The 20,044-nt window shown below is 43.9% G+C and overlaps 1 protein-coding gene across 6 annotated transcripts in view; it reads left to right on the top strand.

Moving 5' to 3' along the window:
- Positions 1–20,044, top strand: part of CNKSR3 (CNKSR family member 3) — a 72,945-nt gene that overhangs the window by 12,216 nt on the left and 40,685 nt on the right. Inside the window, exons 1-3 of one of the 6 annotated variants that reach the window (XM_014545046.1) lie at positions 7,569–7,832; positions 10,235–10,536; positions 15,767–15,991. The exons of 1 other annotated variant lie outside the window; for it this stretch is intronic. In XM_014545046.1, coding sequence (XP_014400532.1) covers positions 15,967–15,991 — 25 coding nt within the window. In that variant the 5' untranslated portion in view covers positions 7,569–7,832; positions 10,235–10,536; positions 15,767–15,966. Of the gene's footprint in view, positions 1–7,564; positions 7,833–10,234; positions 10,537–12,071; positions 12,100–15,766; positions 15,992–17,012; positions 17,036–20,044 lie in introns of those variants that run through there. 4 more of the 6 variants (XM_014545049.1, XM_014545044.1, XM_014545047.1 and 1 more) reach the window with 4 other exon arrangements.

The following is a 20,044-nucleotide window of genomic DNA, read 5'->3' as shown; positions in this document are numbered from 1 at the left end:
CCCCCCCCCCCCCGTCACCCCAGTGATTTGGGAGCATGTGATCCCTTGGGGGACATTTATAGCGATTACTTTAATCAATTGAACATCCTTCTCTGTATATTAGAGCAACTTAAAATTCTGTTTTATAATTTCTTTTTGCACCAGTGGGCTTGTTTCACACCCCGAGGGTGCTTTCATTTACCTACATCTTTTCTTAAAAAAGCACCAGAAGGGATACTGCAAAAATATTGTTTTAAGATAGCATGCACATTGGTATCTTTTTAAAAATTATTTTCTGATTTTAAAATTCACTTTAACTTGAGATCAAATGTCATGGTCCAGTTCTGTTATATAGATTCTATCCCCTAAAATCATGTTCTAATGAATCAAACAGCAACAGATCATTGTCTAAGACTAGTACACAGGGAAAAAGAAGCGTAAATGCCTATAAGCAATCTGAGGAATTCCGGGAGAAGTCTAAGGATCCAAGAAAAATCCATCTTATTAAACGCAATTGTGGTAGACTTCCTGGAAGTGATAAAAGCAGGGAATCCAGTCGTTTACAATGACTTTAACTGTCATGAGCAGATCTGAAAACAATTTTGTGGGTTGAGGTAGGTAACTATCATCTCTGGAGATAACCATGTAACTGTAATATTATAAAAAACATTATAAAACTATTTTTTCTTATAAAAGCAGACTGTGTACTGTAGATCATATGGCTGTAATTGTTGGTTTTATTTGCTTTTTATAAATCCAAAGTTATAATGAAAGTGACATATTGCAATGAGATGTAAGGAATAGAGTTCTTTTTTTGTTGTTCCATGTAGTTAACTTTTTTTAAAATCTCTTTTTAAAAAGAGCGTTTTCATCCCATAGCCAAATGATAGGATGAACATTTGCATTTGAGGTGGCCGGGGATGGTATCTGTGTATCTACTCAAATTAGGTGCGGGCTGTGCAATAAAGTAATGCTTGATAGGCAGGGCTCTCAGGGGAATGTGTCTGCTCTGATGAAGGGAGGAGCATACCCTTGTAGTTAATTCCCCGGATGGAGGGTAACTGTTTTACTCTTAAGGATTTTGCCTGGGAAAAATATGTATTCATGCATTCATAACCTCTGTCTCTCTCCCTTTCTCCCCCCTCTGTCTCTCAGTTGTATACTCTGTGTTTGTGTGTGGGCCATTCCTCATTCTATTTATGTTTAAATATATTTTTATTGATTTCAGAGAGGAAGGAAGAGGAAGAGAGAGACAGAAACATCAATGATGAGAGAGAATCATTGATTGGCTGTCTTCTGCATGCCCCACACTGGGGATCAAGCCCACAACCTGGGCATGTGCCCTGACCGGGAATTGAACTGGTGACCTTCTGGTTCATAGGTTGACGCTTAACCACTGAGCCATGCTGGCCAGGCCCATTCCTCATTCTAAACATTTGTGGCCACTGTAGTATAGATGGTGGTTAAGACCAGGGTTGGTTGCCTAAGTTTGGATTCTTTGTCATCTTTATAGATGTGTGATGTTGGCCAATACGTGTGCATTGTTTAGTCAACTAGCTTATTTTCAAATTTGGGGTCATACTAGTACTAAACCTTCAGGGTTTATGTTGAGGATGAAATGAGAGAATACTGGTGAAATATTGACCACAATACATGTCAGTGCTTAGTAAAACTCTAGCTATTGTTTTGTTGCATAGACTACAGGAATATCATGGGAGAGAAAATTCACATTTCCAACAGAATAGTTTCAAATTAAACGAAGATACCCTGCCCTTTACAATTGGTAAATTACAAGTTGGTGAGAAGAATGGTAAAGAGAAGATTGGGTCACATCCCCTTTGGGGGGAGTATGCTGATATCAAGTGATTTTGAAAAGAGATGCCAGTTCCATCTCTTAAACTTCAAGATGCAGATGATTTCTTAAATCGCTCTCCCTGGTTCTTCCCCTCAGGTAGTGTTCGGATTCCTGACAGATGCTAGTAGTTATCTGTAAAGTCAAGAGGAAGGTTGTCACCAACTCAGGCTCTTTACGTTCATATTTCTTGTTTTATCACGATTAATCTTCCACGACTTACTGCATATCCTGCCTCACTGACGGTGGCTGTTGATAACGAGTGAGTGTGGCAGGCGTCCTTGGGTGTGTCCACGGTGTAGCACATATTCCACTGACTAATAGTCCCCTGTCATCATCTGGCCCGCAGCCCCACACGGAAGGCGCTCCTTCTCGCCAAGCCCAATTAAGGAAACCCGCTCGGTTTCTTCTTGGAGCCAAGAAGTTCTTTCGTAAGATCTGCTTCTGTACGGACTGTGGGAATAGCTCTCAGAACGGGGATTATTTCTCTGCTTTAGTTACCAGAGTGGCTTCCCTCAGTTTCAAAATCTCAGAATGTCGTAAACTTCTCACAGGACTTTGAGGCAACAGGTGCAAAGGGGAGAAAGAATGGCCCCCACTGGTCTTGAAGAGGCACCTGTGCAGGCGGAACCTGTGCAGGTGGGCACCTGGAGTGATGTGAAACCTGCTGTCAGTGCTCACGGCGGACATGGGTTATGAGCAATACTCATACCTGCTGTTTGCTTTGGGAGGAGTAGGGAGTTAAAGAAGAAGCTTAAGGATTTACTTGATTTGCTTTTCTATAGATGGAATAGACTACGAGGCACCTTTGCATCGCGGACGGAGGTTTGGGGACGTTTGTGCACCTTAGTCGGTGTGTGCTGCTTCCTGAACAGGATGGCGGCAGTGACTGGTATAGAGGAGTTGCCTTAAAACTGGCTAGATCTGTGTTAGCCAAAGAGCACCATTTCTCCCTTGAGAAACTTTCTTCTAGATCAGTGATTTCCAACTTTTCTCATCTCATGGCGCACGTAAACTAATTTCTGAAATTTTTCAGCACACCAAAAAAAGGTACTAGTTTTTGTAGACCTGACAAACAAAAAGGTATAATTTTGGTTCATTCACTGGATGGTTATTGTTGTGTTGGCGGTTGTCATTTTTTTTATTTGACAGCCTAAGGGGAGAGAGGTCAGTGCCCCTGACTAAATAACTAGTCAGGTAGTGCTTTTATTTTATCTTCACCCGAGGATATGTTTATTGATTTTAGAGAGAGAGGAAGGGAAAGAGAGAGAGAGAAACATTGGTCATTTGCCTCTGGTATGTGCCCTGACCAGGGATGTAACCCAAAACTTAGGTATATGCCCTGACCAGGAATTGAACCGGCAACCTTTTGGTGTACAGGACGATGCTCCAATGAACTGCGCCACCCGGCCAGGGTACATTGCATGTTTTAAAAATTCTTGTGGCACAACCATGTGCTGTGACACACCGGTTGAAAAAATCGCTGTTCTAGATCAACTTCCAACTTAATGTATTTGCCTAGTTATTTTATGTTTATGTCCTTAAAAAATACATATATTTGTAAGATAGCTATACCTTCCCCTCAATAGTATTATGGCTTTAGAACTCTGTGTAGATCCGTAATGAATAGTTTAATGCACAGTAATTCTAGATGCTATTAATTTCCAAACTTGTACACGGAATTTAAAAGCTGCAAAAATCCATGGAAACTTCCATAGGAGAGAGTTAATAGCCAAGCTAATTGGCAGTTCTGTCTTCCGTGGAACTGGCCATTGAGCTTTCTAAGAAAGCAGGGCTGATGAGTCAAGCTAACCCCCCCTGCAGGGCCTGACACAGCCAGGCCAGGGGCAGCCACCAGGCCCGGTGGCTGATTTACGGTCTGTTTGCAAGCCTGGAAGAGCCAGGGTTTGCTTTCCATGTCCTTGGCTGCTCAGATTTGCAACAGAGGCCTTTGCCTCAATTCAGATAACAGCAGTTTATTTTCATTTTCATATTTTTCCTCATTTTATTTGGGGGAAGGTATAGGGGGGAATCATGTTAGGTTTGAGGTCAGGGAGACCAGGAGGATCCTTATAGTGAAGGACTATTAGGTCTTCGGTGGTGCTAAGGTGCTAATCCTGTTCAGGTTTGTGAACCGGAAGATGGCCTGCGTATTAGGAAAATGGGGCTATTTCTTGTCCTCTCCTGGGACTGTGGTTCCAGCGCTGTGAGTTCCATGATTTTTTCCTCACTAACTAGAACTTTGAGGGTTGGTGATAACCCTGGATCATAAAGTCCCAGTACGTGCGCTTTTGCATGAATACATTGTTCCATTTTACAAAGAAACTGGCCCAGAGATCCTCCTGGCTGAGACGTAGTGGCAGGAGCTAGACTGGAACTGAATTTGCCAGACTCCCACTTCCAAATGATTCCGATCATCCTATTTTCCCAACCTCACCCTCATGGCCCCCACCCCGAAATCCTATATGATTTATGGCCTTGCAGGTCCCACCCACCAGCAGTAGCATGGGCACCCAGATCCATAATTCTGTTAACTGTCGATGTACTAGACGCGGTGTCGGCTTTTGTGGGTCTGGTGATCAGGAGCTCTCAGTCTAGCAGGGAGATGCCAACATGAATTATTACACAATAGGGTGTGGCACATTCCATAAGGGACATGTCTGCAGGTCCAGGAGGTGTTCAGAGGAGCACAGAATGCCGTGTGTGTGTGTGTGTGTGTGTGTGTGTGTGTGTGTGTAGCTCAGGGTTAGTTGTGTGAGGATGGTTTTAAAGGATAAAGAACTGGGTTGAGGGTGGGGCCTTCTAGGTGAAGAGATTTAGGAAACCCAACAGTCCACTGGCAGGGCTGGAGGGGAAGTTGGTAATGGGATCACGGCCAGTGGCAGACATCACTAGGTTGTATTCACATTGTCCACCCTCCCCAGCCTTCTTCAGATGGGAAGAGGCTTCCCAAGTTCACCCGCAATCCTCTATTTTCTTGTTGGGCTGATATGAAAAGTCTTTGACTGTGAGGGCTGGTGTCATGATGAGTGTGTGTGTCAGGTGCCCGAAGGCTCTGCGGCTGAGATGGGATTGGAGAAGAAGGTTCAGGAATCATGCTTTGCCTGGAGCTCAGACACCTAGAGGCAGAGGTCCTGTGTGGAGCCTTCCTGCCCTCCCAGGAGGCCGTGGGGGTGAAGGTGTGGATGCAGGTTTGCAGGTTCAGCTTCCGGAACCAGACAGAACTTCCCTTCAGTGTTCTCGGCCTTGGAGGAAACAGATAAGGGATGATAGGAAGCAGCTGCCTCTCACGTGGCCGGCAGAAATGCAGCCGCATGGAGCAGCTTGCTCATCTCAGGAATATGAATGGGAAGTCCTCGCTGATTAAACCTTTGGGGGCCCTGGAATGTGATTTGTTTTCATATATTTACCTGTCTCTCCACTGTCTTTCTGTTGCCTGCTGATTTTACTTTTATTTGTGCAGTAATACAGACTTTATTTTGTAAAATATTTAACCATTACAACTCTAAATAATTTTAAAAAATATCTAATTTTCCCCTCCCTGGTGAACCCTTCTCGTTTTTCAGAGTTGGGTGTGAGCACCTAACAGAACCCTTCCTAGGCATTTGCATAAATGTTTATACATATTCATGTTTAATTATTTCCATTGCTATAAATGGACTCAGGCATAGTTTGAACCTGATCCATAGTTCTTTATTTTGCATTTAATACCATCTTAAAGACCTTTCCACCTCACTCCATTTAGTTAAACCTCGAACATTTTAGAAGTGATTTTTAGATAATGAAACTTAATTAACTTTATCAGTACTTAGGAGTGGTTGTATGAATCCAAGTGCCTCTAAGAATAGGAACGGGTCCGGCCCGCCCACATCGGTGCTGAGCGCAGACATTTTAGATAATGAAACTTAATTAACTTTATCAGTACTTTAGGAGTGGTTGTATGAATCCAAGTGCCTCTAAGAACAGGAACGGGTCCGGCCCGCCCACATCTGTGCTGAGCGCAGACGGGGGCTGCTTTATGGCAGGCTGGCGGGCACCTGGCAGAACATCTCGGGTCAGCCTGATGAGAGGACTGATCTCTTGCTCGGAGAGTTTATTACTCAGTTCTGCTTCGACAAATATTTAGCCTTTTCTTATGCCAGGATCATATCAAAGTGAGAGGTGGCACCATATACAATCGTGAGAGCTGTGAATGTGGGACTTGTATCTTTCTCCAAAGCTTGCTTTGTAATTTTGCAAAGCCTAGGAGAGGTTGATCAATTTTTGACCCAAAGGAATTTTTATGCTGGGAAGTGGGACCCAGAATTGATAAAGGAAATCCTTTGGGAGAGGAAATGGGTCAGGTCAATGCTTTGATGATATCAATGGCCTGCTGACATCATGGGAAGCATTTGATGTCAACTTGGTAAAATTATCTTGTACATTTGAGTTTGCCAGACCCCTGCAGCCCATGGCATTGGGGGAGGCTCCCCGAAGGGCAATAGCAATTGTCCCAGGAGCAGCGGTCGCTGCTGGAATGCTGTCATCATGACCTCAGTGCTTGTTGTTTAGACAAAGGGGGAAGGCGCCTTCACAGCTTGACAATTTGCCAGCCACCTGCTGCCATTCTTTTTCTTCAGTGCTTTCAAAGCCATCAGAGCCTGGTCTTTAGTTCACTTTTAAAAATAACACAGGATGGCTCAGTGGTCAAGCGTCGACCTATGAACTAGCAAGTCACGGTTTGATTCCTGGTCCGGGCACAGACCCTGGTTGCTGGCTCGATCCCCAATGTGGGCACGTGTGCAGGAGGCAGCCGATCAATGAGTCTTCCTCATCATTGATGTTTCTATCTCTCTCTCTCTGAAATCAATATCCCTTCCTCTCTGAAATGAATAAAAATATATTAAAAAAAATAACGCAGGCATGCATACAATTATAAAAGCTTAAAAATGATGTAATTATGAAGGACACATGGCAACATGGGCTGGTTTTCCTAATCTTCTCCATTCCTGAAGGCAACGCCTTTCTTATATTCCAATTGCCAGCTGCTGCCTTGAAGAGGGACATTCCAGAGGGCAGGTGAACGTTCATGGTCAGTTACTTAGGTCTCTTATTGGAACTAACTCTTATCAAATAAGCATTAGAAGGACCTTCAAATTTCGGGAGGATGTGGGCCTAGGTCACGGCCTTCTGAAGAAATCATACTCTCTAGACATGATGGCACATACCCAGTTCATCGCTGTAACCTGGGTCTCAAGGAAACAGGGGCTTTGTGGGACATAAAGAAGTTAAGAACATGGTGTATCTTCTGGGGGATGTGAAATTGCTATTTACAGTTCAGGAGTGTCACCTCTTAGACCAGTGATTCTCAACCTTCCAAATGCCGCGACCCTTTAATACAGTTCCTCATGTTGTGGTGACCCCCAATTTCATTGTTACAAATTGAACATAATTAAAGCATAGTGATTAATCACAAAAACAATATGTAATTATAGATGTGTTTTCCGATGGTCTTAGGCGACCCCTGTGAAAGGGTCGTTCGATCCCCAAAGGGGTCGCGACCCACAGGTTGAGAACCGCTGTCTTAGACAGTGGATGACGGGGACATGCCCACTCAATGGTGAACATGGGTTTACATCTGCGTTTGTTCATTTATTAAGCACCGGTCAATCTGATCACGCAGAGAACAAATCAAGGAGACAGCTGTTTCCCATCTCCATCCTGCTCTTGGGGACCCCCCCCCCACACACACACACACATACACAGTTAGAGGCTTGACTTTCCTGGGGAAGTCACACTCCAGGACGGGCGCGTCACCTGCAGTGGAGGGAAGGCAGAGCCAGCTGGGGTAGAAAAGCCTCACCCCCGTGCTTACTGGTGCCGTGACCTTGAACACAGCCTTGCGGAGCCGCCACCTGCGAAACGGGGCTACTAAGACGGCCCCTGGTGATTATGAGGATGATTGAGACACTGGGAGTGAGCACCCAGCTGATGGTCCGGAATACAGAAAGGCCCAGGAAAGGTACTGTGACTTCTTTCTCTCTTTTCTTTTGTATCCCTTTGTCATGAGGTAGGATGGGCCTAGCCCCAGACGTTTGGGTCCTTGGGCTCAACATTGTTCACCAGGGGTAACTTTCTGAGGCTGACAGTCCACAAAGAGAATGTTTCCTTCTCCTAAAATGTCCCTCCTGGAGTTGCAGCCACACTGTGATGTAGTTGCCTCCCCCCTCACCCTCCATCAGGAGTCGGGGGGCACTAGACAGTTACAGTGAGTTACAAGTCCAAAGTCTCAAATTACTTTGGCCCAAGTTTGACATTTGAAAGTCTCCTCCAGGTGCTTCCTCTTGAACCAATAAATGTAGAATCCCACGGGGAAGGACACGTTCTTTTTAAAAAATGCCATTTTGAAATCCGCAAGCGCCAACCTCTCACAGCCCATCTCCGAGTTCCACGGTGCACATTCTCGCCTGGATTTTTCTCAGGGGCTCGATCTGTGCGGTAATCATTGTCAGCCCTGGTTTGACTCATGCATTCCTCGCGGCTGCAGTCAGCTGTGTGTTTATGTGAAATATGGAAACGATTTCCCCCTCCTCTTTCCTTTGTGCTGGAGTTGGGATGGAGCGGCTGAAGTTCGCCTTTGTTATTTCTAAGGGGTCGTCCGTTTCAGGGCTTGAGGAGGGACAGCTGGCCGCGTGGCCCAGACGGGTCCTCCTGAGACCTCGCTGACATCCCCGCAGCTAAAACCTGACTCTGAATCCAGCATCCTTACCCGGTGCCGGGAGGCCCTCCCTTCTAAAGCTTCGAGTTGCCCAACATTGAAAACAAGTTGGAAACGAAAACAATGGTCAAGAATCGGTACCGGAGGAAGGATTTCTTACGCTGAATGTGTCTGCTTTATCCGGAGCCATATGTCTTGTGTCTTGGTCTCTGCTTAAAACGTTATTTTTCTTCTTTTCACCTGCTCTTCCGCTTGGGTCCCAGGAGGTTGGGGAAAGTATAGGCTGAGTTTTCAAGGTCCAGAGTTTAGCTGTAGAAAAAGAAAAGCCAAACAAGAGGGTGTGATCCTCCCCCTCTTAAACCATTTGCCCTCCTGAAAAAGAACGTTTTGTGAAAATGATCCCAGGCCATAAAAGAGACTGTAAGCCGCTGGCGTTGTGTCCAGCCCGGCGTTCTCATTATACGTTGAGCAACCCTTTTAGTGCCTTGGCAGATAGGGTTTCTTCCTTCACAGCATCATGTTTTCCCAACTGCGGAGTTAGAGCTGCTTCATGTGCCGTGACACATGGCCAGGTGTCAGGATCATTTTATAGGGGAAGAAACTCAAAAAACTTTTAAGACATGCAGCTTTCAGGGGAAGAAAAAAAACAGAAGTCAGTTTTGCAAAGAGTTTAAGTAAAAGGGCACCCATGGGTTTATGCTTCCTTCATGGGCAGATCTCAGAGAGGGCCTAAAAGGGGACGTGCATTTTAGTCCCTCCTTCACAGTCCCTCAAGGTGTAGCTGTGTGGAGGGACCTTGAAGGAGCCAGAGACATGAATCAGAATATCCGGTCCAGGGGGCAGGGAGGGGGTGATGAGCCCCGCTGGGTGGAGGTGGTGTGGCCGGGGCCCAGCGGAGGCCTCCTCACGGAGGAGAAGCTTCAGGTGAATCTTGGAGGATCGTGAGGCCTTTGCCAGATCAGATAGGAGCGTGGGAGGCCTGCAGAGGCATGAAAGTGGGAAGCGGCAAGGTGTGTGAGCAGAAAGAATCCTAACTCGGAGAGGCTGCAGCTGGAGGGTGCGAGAGGGAGAAGGATGGGTGTGGAACTCGGCCAGGTACCCCGGGCCAACCCTGGGAGGCCGTTGCATGTCATATGGTCATGCTAGTGCCTTTAGGACTTGGCCCCGCTCACTTGCGAGGCCCTTCTCTGATGAGTTGATACTTTATCTCCTTTCCCCTTCTTCCTAGCACTGAGCACTGACCTGTTACAGGTTAGGGTTAGTGTGTTTGCTGCCTGGGTCCAGTCACTGGGATGGAAGCCCCTCAAGGGCACAGACTTCCTTCTGGTCTGAGCCGTATCCAGCGCCTCAAAGTGCCGGCCGTTGAGTGTTGAGTTGGGGCTTCATCCTCTGAATGTTGGGGAGGCATCAGAGGGAATAAATGGGTCGCATGAGCATAGTTGGGTGGTAGGAAGAGTAGAATGAATGACACATCGAGCTGATGCCAAGTGTTTCGGGAGAGAGCTCCGTGCACATGGAGGGTCAGGGGAGGAAGCATGCCAGAGGTCCCGCTCTCCGGGCCACCTTGGATGGGCCCAGGGTTTGCCCACCTGGTTGATTATCAGTAGCTGATATCAATCTCATTTTACTGGAGATGTTTTTAAAACTCTACTCAGAATTTGAGAGAAGTTCTGAGAATTACTTTTCCTGTTTTGCAAAACCAATAGCTGCCCAAGGATTCCAACAGAGGTCAAGATGTCATCATGTTACATAGGCGTGTGCCGTATGACGATGTTTTGGTCAACAACAGGCCACATATACTGTGGCGGTCCCCCAAGATAATAATGGAGCTGAAAAATTCCTATAGTCTGGTGATGTCGCCATGGTAGTGTTCTAGTACAACGCGTTCCTCACGTGTTTGTGATGCTGCTGCTGTAAACAGACCTGTAGCTGCTAACTGGCAGCATGGCACAGACAACTATGTACAGAATGTAATACTTGATAGTGGTAATAAATGACTATGCTACAGGTTCGTGTATTTACTATACTATACATCTCATCATTATTTTGGAGTGTGCTCTTTATACTTATATATAAAAAAACAAGTTTTCTGTAAAAGTGTTATACCAGTAGCAACCTCATAGAGCTCATGTTTACTGTGTCTCTTGGAAGAAGCATGTTCTCTTGTGCTTGATTCAGTCTCATGTCGTTTTCTGCAGTGACAGGCTGTGGAGGCTGTCCCATTCAGCCTAGCTGTGTAGAGGCTATACGATCTAGGTTTGTGTGAGGGCACTCAGTGATTTTTCACACAAGAATAAACTGCCTCATATTGAATTTCTTGAAATATATCCCTGGGAAGTGGCACATGATTGTGATCATTTTTTGTTCATTTATTGATAATTCAATGATAGAAAGACTTGATCTCAATTTAATGATCTTCCTTTGAAATGCATCGAATACTTTGAAACAAAATGAGTTCCTTATGTAAAAATAGGTTTTAATAGACTTTGTGATAGCCGATCTCATACCTATTTGTGTCTTGCAGTTAGGTTGTCTGCAAAATGAAAAAAGATAAGAAAGTGAACATTCTGCAAATTTTCAGAGATAAGTGATACGATGTACCAGCCTGTTGACTGGGCTTGGAGGGGTTCCAGTGCATAAATTTTCCTGGTAACTAACTGAACGTTATCACTTTAAGACTTGGATATTTTTTATTTTCCACTCATTTTGGCTAGAAATCGTTCTAAAACAAATGATTTACTTTCTTGTGTTCAGAAACAGAGTGCATTCGACATTCCATGAATTTTACGTAATTACTGAAGCGTTTGTTTACCGTAAGAATAATGTAGTGGCGCTGTGTCTGTCTTGGTGAGCGACTCTGGAATGTCATCTTTTCAACTGCCCCGGGTTTTTAGGTAGCAGATGCTCCTACCAGCACACCGCGTGTGCCTTTCTTGAATTGACTCAACTTGTCTCTTTGAAGGCTGGGAAACAGAATAACGTACTTGCTTTCTAAAAGGAGATTAAGTAGGCTTTGGGTGAGGCCCCGTGTGAGAAGTCCTGGGTGAGTCCTGTGAATGTACTTATCATCTAGGCTTAACATTTCAGAGAACAAAGGACTCATATTTTTCAATTCTTCCTAATATTAAACCATCCATATCTGAACAAAACTATACTGTTATTTCTATTGGCCACACTGCTGGGTTTGCAGAGTGAAAAATAACCCCCCAGGCCTCTTACACTGTTTGTCTAGAGGGCTCTTGGCTTACCATTGGGTTCCAAGGGGTGTGAGGTGAGGTGGCTGGAGCTGTTACTATACTAAAGGTTTGTTTTTTTATCTTCAGTAACAATGATAATTTATTGGGCATCTACCATGTGTAAGACATTGTGAGCAATGTGGGGAAATGACTTCTTCCTAGAAATTCAAATTCTAGTTTGGAAGAGGAAGCAATGGAAGAGAATCAGTTAAAGGTTGACCTTGAACTGAGGGGACAGCTTCCAACATAACTCAGAGCTGACGGGAAGAGGCCCCAGGGAAGGTACAGCAGTGGGATCAGCCCTGTTTGTCAGAGGTGTTGCATGTGGTGTCCAGGTTAGCATACCTGAGTTCAAGATTGTCTGTACACGCCAGGTGGGTGGGGTGGACAGCAGGACCTACGGGAGGTGAGACAGGTGATCACTTCCACGTGGGGAGGGGGCGGTTCATGGAGTGGGGAGGGTTAGTGTTGGATCTTGACTAATGAGTACAATTGCTGTGTTACAGAAAGCGAGGGAGGGCTGGCCAAGAGGAGCATAATGCCCAGGCTGGGGAGGTGGAAAAGGGCCAGATGTGTGTTGCAACTCTGATTTGTTCTGTTCTCAAGAGAGCTTGTTCATTCTCCCGGCTTCTCTCTCTGAGCCTCCGGGTGGGAAGACAATGGGTTCTGGGGTTGGATGAACTTGGAGCTCAAGACCAGTTCTACCACTTTCTAGGGGTGTCATCTTCAGCAATTTTTCTGAGTCTCTCTAACATCCACTCCCTCATAAAAGGCAGGGAGATAATCAGACTGATCTTGTCGACTCTTTAGAAAGGTAAATGAGACTTGCATTTGACCATGTACTATAGAAGCCTAGACGATGCTCAGTAAATGGTATCATTTTCTCGGACCAGCCCTTACTCAGGGCTCCTGTCTGGAGCCTCTTGGTGCCCACAGGCTGTGCCCACTTACTGACTCACTTACAATCAGCTCAGCAGGTGCAGGAGGAAATGCATTACCTCATCTTCTTCCTACACTTCTCTCCCTTTTCAGATCTGTTCACCCTCTTAAGTTGCCATTTTCAGTCTGGGTAGAGTTTGAATTCTTACAGTTAACCTCGTTCAAACTCTTGGGTTCATCTTTGATTAACTTTGGCCTTTCGTATGACATCTCTAGTCTGTCATCTGATCCTGTCCATTTTTTTCTCTTGTGATGCCCTCATTCCCATGTGCCCTGGGCTCCCATCACTTCTCAACCGATTGCTCAGAGGCTTGTCTGAGGGAGTCTCTGACTTTACCCAGCCTCTGTCCATCTAGCACAGCCGTGGGCAAACTACGGCCCGCGGGCCAGATCCGGCCCGTTTGAAATGAATAAAACTAAAAAAAAAAAAGACCGTACCCTTTTATGTAATGATGTTTACTTTGAATTTATATTAGTTCACACAAACACTCCATCCATGCTTTTGTTCCGGCCCTCCGGTCCAGTTTAAGAACCCACTGTGGCCCTCGAGTCAAAAAGTTTGCCCACCCCTGATCTAGCTTTTACCCTTTTATTTAATGATGTTTACTTTGAATTTATATTAGTTCACACAAACACTCCATCCATGCTTTTGTTCCGGCCCTCCGGTCCAGTTTAAGAACCCATTGTGGCCCTCGAGTCAAAAAGTTTGCCCACCCCTGATCTAGCACATTCTTCAGATACTACTGCCATCCCCTTGCCTTCCATCCTTTGATTTGGCCATTCCTGTTCCATCTAATCTTGTTTTTCATTAGTTCTGCATATGATAATAGGTAGTATTTGTGTGTGCTTTTTGTGTGCCAGGTATGCGTTAAGGCTTTTATTTATTAACCCAGTTTTCTTTATAACATCTACATCAGGTACTATTATCCTTGCCATTTTGTAGTAGAGGAAACTGAGTCACAGGGGAGTTAAGTGATTGTCCAAGGTTGAATAACTAGTCAGTATTTGAATGCAGATGACTTGGCTCCAGACCCTACCTTCTTAAGACCTGCTCTGTCTTCCTTCTCTTTCACCCATATAGACTCCTAGAGGGCCGGGGCTCAGTCATTCACCTCTGCTCACCACACTTCATGCCTCTTCCTGATATATAATAGGCACTTACTAAATGCATGCACTGCATAATTTCCTCCCTTCTCCTCTGAGACCTACTTCACACTGCTCTCTCCCAGCATCATGGTGAGAGATGGAGGAGGGGGAAGTGCTCTCCTACAACCTCATACAGTTTGGGGTTCAGATCTCAGACATGTACCAGTGATCTGACCTTTGTCAGGCTGTGTTTCTTAAGCCACTCTAAAATGGGGGTATAGTAATGCCTGCCTCATAGAGTTTATATGAAGTGTGTCAGATGCTCTGATTCTGTTTCTAGCACATGGGAAATGGTCAATAAGCATTAGCTTCTACAAGTAGTTGTATTATAATGCCCTCCCCTCCCACTTTCAGCTAACTCTTGTCTGTTCTTTTAGGCCTATTCCAACTCGTATGTTCTCTATGTCACTTGTGTAACTTCTTCAGCTTACAAAGAACTGGATACTTGTTCCTGTTTGACCGCTAATTAGTTGTGTGACTTTGAGCCAGTCACTAAATTTTACAAGTCTAAGTTGGATCATAGTGATAACAAGGGTTTTTGTGGATTAAATAAGGAATATGTGACTGATTCTGAGCACTCAACAAACTTACATTTTCTTGCCTTTTTTCCCTTCCTTGTCACCAACTCCTTCTCCACTGACCAGCAGAAACTTCATAGCAGCTCATCAATAGACTCAAGAATCTAACTTAGTTGTTTGGAAATTACATGGAAGAAAGGGAGGTTTCTGTTGCATGGGATGGACTGGACTGTGGTCCGTCAGCAGGAAGTTCATGAAGTTGAAGAGCTCCTGCCCTGTGTCCTTTTGCCTTTTTGAAATGTACTCTCAGTGGTCATTCTAAACATGGCCAATCCTTACAATGAATAACAACTTTGACATCCTTTGAATTCATTCATTCAACAAATAATTCTTGAGTAGTTACTCTATGCCAAGAACGGTCCTAGATATTGAGGGCATGATGATAGACAAAACCAACCTGGTTCTAGTTTCCCTGGAGCTTGTCAATGTTGGGGAGACAGACACCACTCATGCAAATATCTATAATAATAAAAGCATAGTATGCTAATTAGACTGGACAGCCGAACGACCTTCCGGACGTCCTTTCGGACAACCTCCCGGACAAAGCTGGGGCTGCGAGGGCTGAGGCAAGCTGCCGCAGCTGTGAGGGCCGAGCCCTTTGCACAAATTTCGTGCATTGGGCCTCTAGTTAAGTTACAAAGTGAGATGTGTTATGAAGAGAAAGCAAAGGTGTCATGATTCATAATAAGCGAGATTTAGTGTTGAGAGCCGGGAAGTATTCCCATTGGAAGGAATGTTTGAGCTGAGGGCTCAGTAGGAGTGTCCAACCAGGGAGTCAGTGGAATATCTTTAAATGTAACACTCACTCTTTTTCTTTAATGCATGATGCTACTTAGTATTTTATTAAGCTTGGATGATGACAGATGATAATTAGTCTTTAAATCTGGAGGTGCCCAATTATGCTGTCCCTGAATGTTTTTTATCTAACTTGTGTGTTCGTCAGGCTGGAGGAGGGAGGCTGGAAGAATTTGATCACAATCAGGCATTGTGTTTTTATTACACTCGGGGCCAGTGCTGTCAGTCAGGCCCATCCAGGCACTGTGTCGCATTGTAGGTCGCGTTGCCTGGGCTTGCCTACCCAATGGCAGGTGCTCTTTATTTTCATCTGTATTATGTATATTTGCTCTGAAAGTTGTTTTTGTTGAAACTTGAAGAGCCAGGTGCTTGCAGCGAGAGCATGGTCAGACTTATTGGAAATTTGAACACAAAGAAGGGACACCCCTCAGCCAAGTGTAACGAGCTACCCAAATATGACAGTTGTTTGGGGCATTGTCCTTGCAAACCCCCCAGTATAATTATCATTATGGAACTGATTTTTTAATTTTCTTTTTCACGAAAGGTATTTCCTGAAATGTTACAGCCATCTTCCAAGTTCAGGAGCTTGTGATAGCCCTAGAGATGATTTTAGATTGTCTGACTAATTCAAAGGAAGACTGCAACTAACATTTCTTCAACACCTGTCACTTGCAATTTCCCTTTTAACATGAAGAAGCAGGACCTGGGAGACAATTATATCCAGCTAATTATTTTTTCATATTTATGTTTATGGTACTTTCTATTTATGGCAAGTGATACCAATTTATAGCAGTGATTTAAAGACTAACGATGTTTAAATCCATTTTAAAAAAAAATAAGTACTTAGCCCAGCCAGTGTGGCTCAGCGGTTGAGCGTTGACCCAGGAACCAAGAGGTCATTGGTTCGATTCCTGGTCAGGGCACATGCCTGGGTTGTGTGCTTGATCCCCAGTAGGGGCAATGCAAGAGGCAGCATATTGATGATATTCCTCTCTTATTGATGTTTCTATCTCTCTATTCTTCTCCCTCCCCCCTCCCCGTCTAAAAAATCAATAAAAACATATTTTAAAAAAACCTAAATACATAATAGTAGAAATGACACTCAAATTTGGCAAAATCAGAAAGTTGGTTCTTGAATGACTGAAGATTGGGAATACTGCCTTGGTGTAATCTGGATTTTCCCCCTGCTCTCTGGCATTTGGTTTCTATTTCTAAGGGCCTATTTTAAATTTGGATGTTAAAATCTGATGACACCATAAAATATTATTTCATACCCACTTGTATGGCTCTAATAAAAAAGATGGATAATAACAAGTGTTGGTGAAGATATGAAGAAATTGAAACCCTCATAAATTGCTAGTAGGAATGAAAAATGGTGCAGTCCCTTTGGGAAATATTTTGGCAATTCCTCAAAAAGTTAAACATAGAGTTACCATATGACTCAACTATTCTATTTCTAGGTAGGTATATACTCGAGAGAATTGAAAACATATGTTCACATAAAAATCTTACATGAATGCTCATAGCATCATTATTTATAATAGCCAAAAGTAGAAACAACCTAAGTGTCTATCAGCTGATGAATGGATTAAACATGATGGTATAACCATACAATGGGATAGCCATAAAAAGGAATGAAGTATTGAACATGCTAAAATATGGATAAACTGAAAAGATTGTGCTAAGTGAAAGAAGCCAGACCTGAAGGCTCCGTACAAAATGTCCATTATAGGCAAACCCACTGAGATAGAAAGAAGGTTAGTGATTGCAGAGCTAGGATGGAAGAGGGAATGAAGACTGTCTGCTATAATGGGTATGGGTTTCTTTTGGGGATGATGGAAATATTCTCCAATTAGATAGTGGTCACACAGCTCTCTGAATATACAAGAAATCCCGTAATTGTACACTTTAAATGGGTGAATTTTATGGTATGTGAATTATGTATTAATATAAAAATCAGGTAGCATAAAAATGTGTGACTGTTCATAGAAGCCTTTATGTTGTCACCACTGCCAATTGCGTTATCCAATGGTGCCCATGTGGCCTTCGAGCCAGAATTCTAACATAGACTGACATGGGTGGGTTCTGCCCCGCTGTGCAAAGCATAACATTATGTTTTTATCTTCACAGTAGTCCTCTAAGATACGTGGGTTATTCATATGTAATAGAGGAGGTCGATACTTAATGAAGTTGAATGGTAGAGTAGGAACTTGAACCTGGGTCTTCACACTATACTTTCTACTATAATTTATAAACAAATTGTCACACACTTGAGCGGTAGTTGGCCAAGGTCATAGTTGCAAAATAACTGGGTGGAAGATGAAAATGTTTACTCTTGCCACATTAACTCACTTATTTGTATTCTAATCCACACTTTCCTTGATGCCACTCATAAATATATTGACTCAAGATGTCTTAAATAACAATATTAGAGTACTTCATAAGTTACAAAGCACTCTTAAGCACAGTACTTCACATTATCTGAGTTTGAAGCTAGGAAAAGTGAGGTATAAACGTAAGTAGCTGCCCTAGACACACAGGAAGTTAAGAAGTCAAGCTGGGTTTTAAGTCAGGTTGTCTGACACCACATCCACTGTATTTTCTGGTTGTTTTGGAGTGTGTGGATCCATTCCTTCTTCATTAATTCAACAATTACTTTCTGAGTGTCCATTATGAGCAAGAGTCTGTTCACGGAGCTGGAGAGCAAAGACACTCTTATGGTGCAGTTTAGAGGGAGGAGACAAACAGAAGACCATTAGCCTAATAAGCATGGTCATTTCAGATAGTGATGTTTTAAGAAGAAAATAAAAGGTTGATATGATAGGAAGTGATTTTGATACATATGAGAACAAAGATACCTACCAAGAAAGGTTCCTAGTGTCTGACTGGGCTCAAATGTAAGAACAGAGCCTCCCAGCTGTTTTAAAATGGGCCTCCCATGCAAGCTGCATTTCAGAGAGCAGCCTGCACTAAAGTGCCTGCCAGTACTGTGTCCCTGCTGGCTGAGCCAGTCCTTTCTTATGAAGGAGTTTCTGGAATTGTATTTCAACCAATAGGACTGAGACTTTCCCTGTCCAATCAGAGCTGTGCAGCTATATTCCCATTAGCATCTTTACATCCGATCAGAGTGGCTCCATTCAAACCAATCAGGACATGGCGTTTGGGACTGACTAATCAAATTGTGAGGATTTGGAATCCACATCTGCATGAGAGCGGACCAATCAGGGACCAGGGGTGGAAACGTATGTGTGTGTGTGTGTGTGTGTGTGTGTGTGTGTGTGTGTGTCTGTCTATAAGTCAGCTATCCTCTGGCACTTTCCACTGAAGACTGAAGACTGCATTTCCCCAGCTGCAGCTGAAACATGGAGGACTTCTTGCAGAGCTGGGCCTTGTCTGAGAGCCGCCTCCTACCTTTGCTGTCCCACAGCCATGCTGTTTGACAATTGAGCTGTGATACTATCGAGCTGTTCCCTAGCTGTGCTGTTCTCATAGACGTGCTGTATCACTACTGAGCTGTTTGTCCTCAATAGTTTCCTTCTTCACCACACCCAAACTGGGGATTTCTGTTAGCGTTGAGTTCGTGACAACAATCATCAGTTGGCACATAGATGGACTTTTTTTTTTTTTAGATTGGATGGTCAGGGAGTATTTCACTGAGAGGTGATATTTGAGTTGAGACCATAAGTACCTAAGAAAGTCAGCCAGGCAAAGATCTGGCTGAAGACTTTTCTAGAGAGATGAACATTTAGTATAGTGCATATCCCAGCATTTCCTGTGTTTCTTTTTTTTTTTTTTTTTAAATATATTTTATTGATTTTTTACAGAGAGGAAGGGAGAGAGATAGAGAGTTAGAAACATCGATGAGAGAGAAACATCGATCAGCTGCCTCCTGCACATCTCCCACTGGGGATGTGCCCGCAACCCAAGTACATGCCCTTGACCGGAATCGAACCTGGGACCTTTCAGTCCGCAGGCTGACGCTCTATCCACTGAGCCAAACCGGTTTCGGCTATTTCCTGTGTTTCTTAATCAAATTTTGAGACTTGAGTTTAAACCACTATTCTAGTCTTCTGTATACACATGTCATTTTCTACTTTTTGGAAGAATGTATATAGACTATACATAAATAATAATCATAAAAATAAATTTCAAATTAAATACTTACTTTTTAATAGAAAAATATCATCCCAGACGTGTGGTTTTCTATCAGGCATAAGCCTCATGCAAAATTCCCTCGTAGGAATATGAGCTGTGGTTTTTGCTGGGATGACTAAATGGATGTTTTGAAGCTCATGAGAAGAAAAAGTCATTCTATCAGTGGGCCCTCTTCAGGATCACCTACTGACCGTATTTTTCATGGGAATCCCCGAAAGAGTTCATAAGCCCCCCTCCTCCCACAAGTGCTGTAGGGTCGTGTCTCCTTAATGCTAAGTATATATATATCTCGAAGCTGACTCAGATGGAAATCTTTGTTCTGGGGACAATCTCATTTTTTTAGAACTCCCAAGCAGAAAGCTTTTGTTTCGTTGGTGTTGCCATGCCTCTCCAAAACAAGAAACAGGGAAGTGAAAGGATGGAGGTGGTTTGAGTGAAATATCCTTGAGTTTTGGGCTGGTGGTGGTGGTGGTTGGTGAGGGTGGGGTAGGACGTTCCATGGAAAAGGTTTCCGTGCCTGTTGTTTCACCTCAGGACCGGTCTTGGTAATGATTGTCAGGGCCCTTTGGGCTCTCAGTGGGAGCAGAGTAACCATCTGATCTGCATTTACTCTCCAAAGCTTCCTCTTCCTCCTTTCTGTCTGGTACCTGCTTCCTGCATTCCCACC

Source organism: Myotis brandtii, unplaced genomic scaffold (genome assembly GCF_000412655.1).
Source record: "Myotis brandtii unplaced genomic scaffold, ASM41265v1 scaffold395, whole genome shotgun sequence".
Lineage (NCBI taxonomy): Eukaryota > Metazoa > Chordata > Mammalia > Chiroptera > Vespertilionidae > Myotis > Myotis brandtii.
Note: the sequence above shows the minus strand (reverse complement) of the source record. Positions and strands in the feature narration are given on the sequence as shown.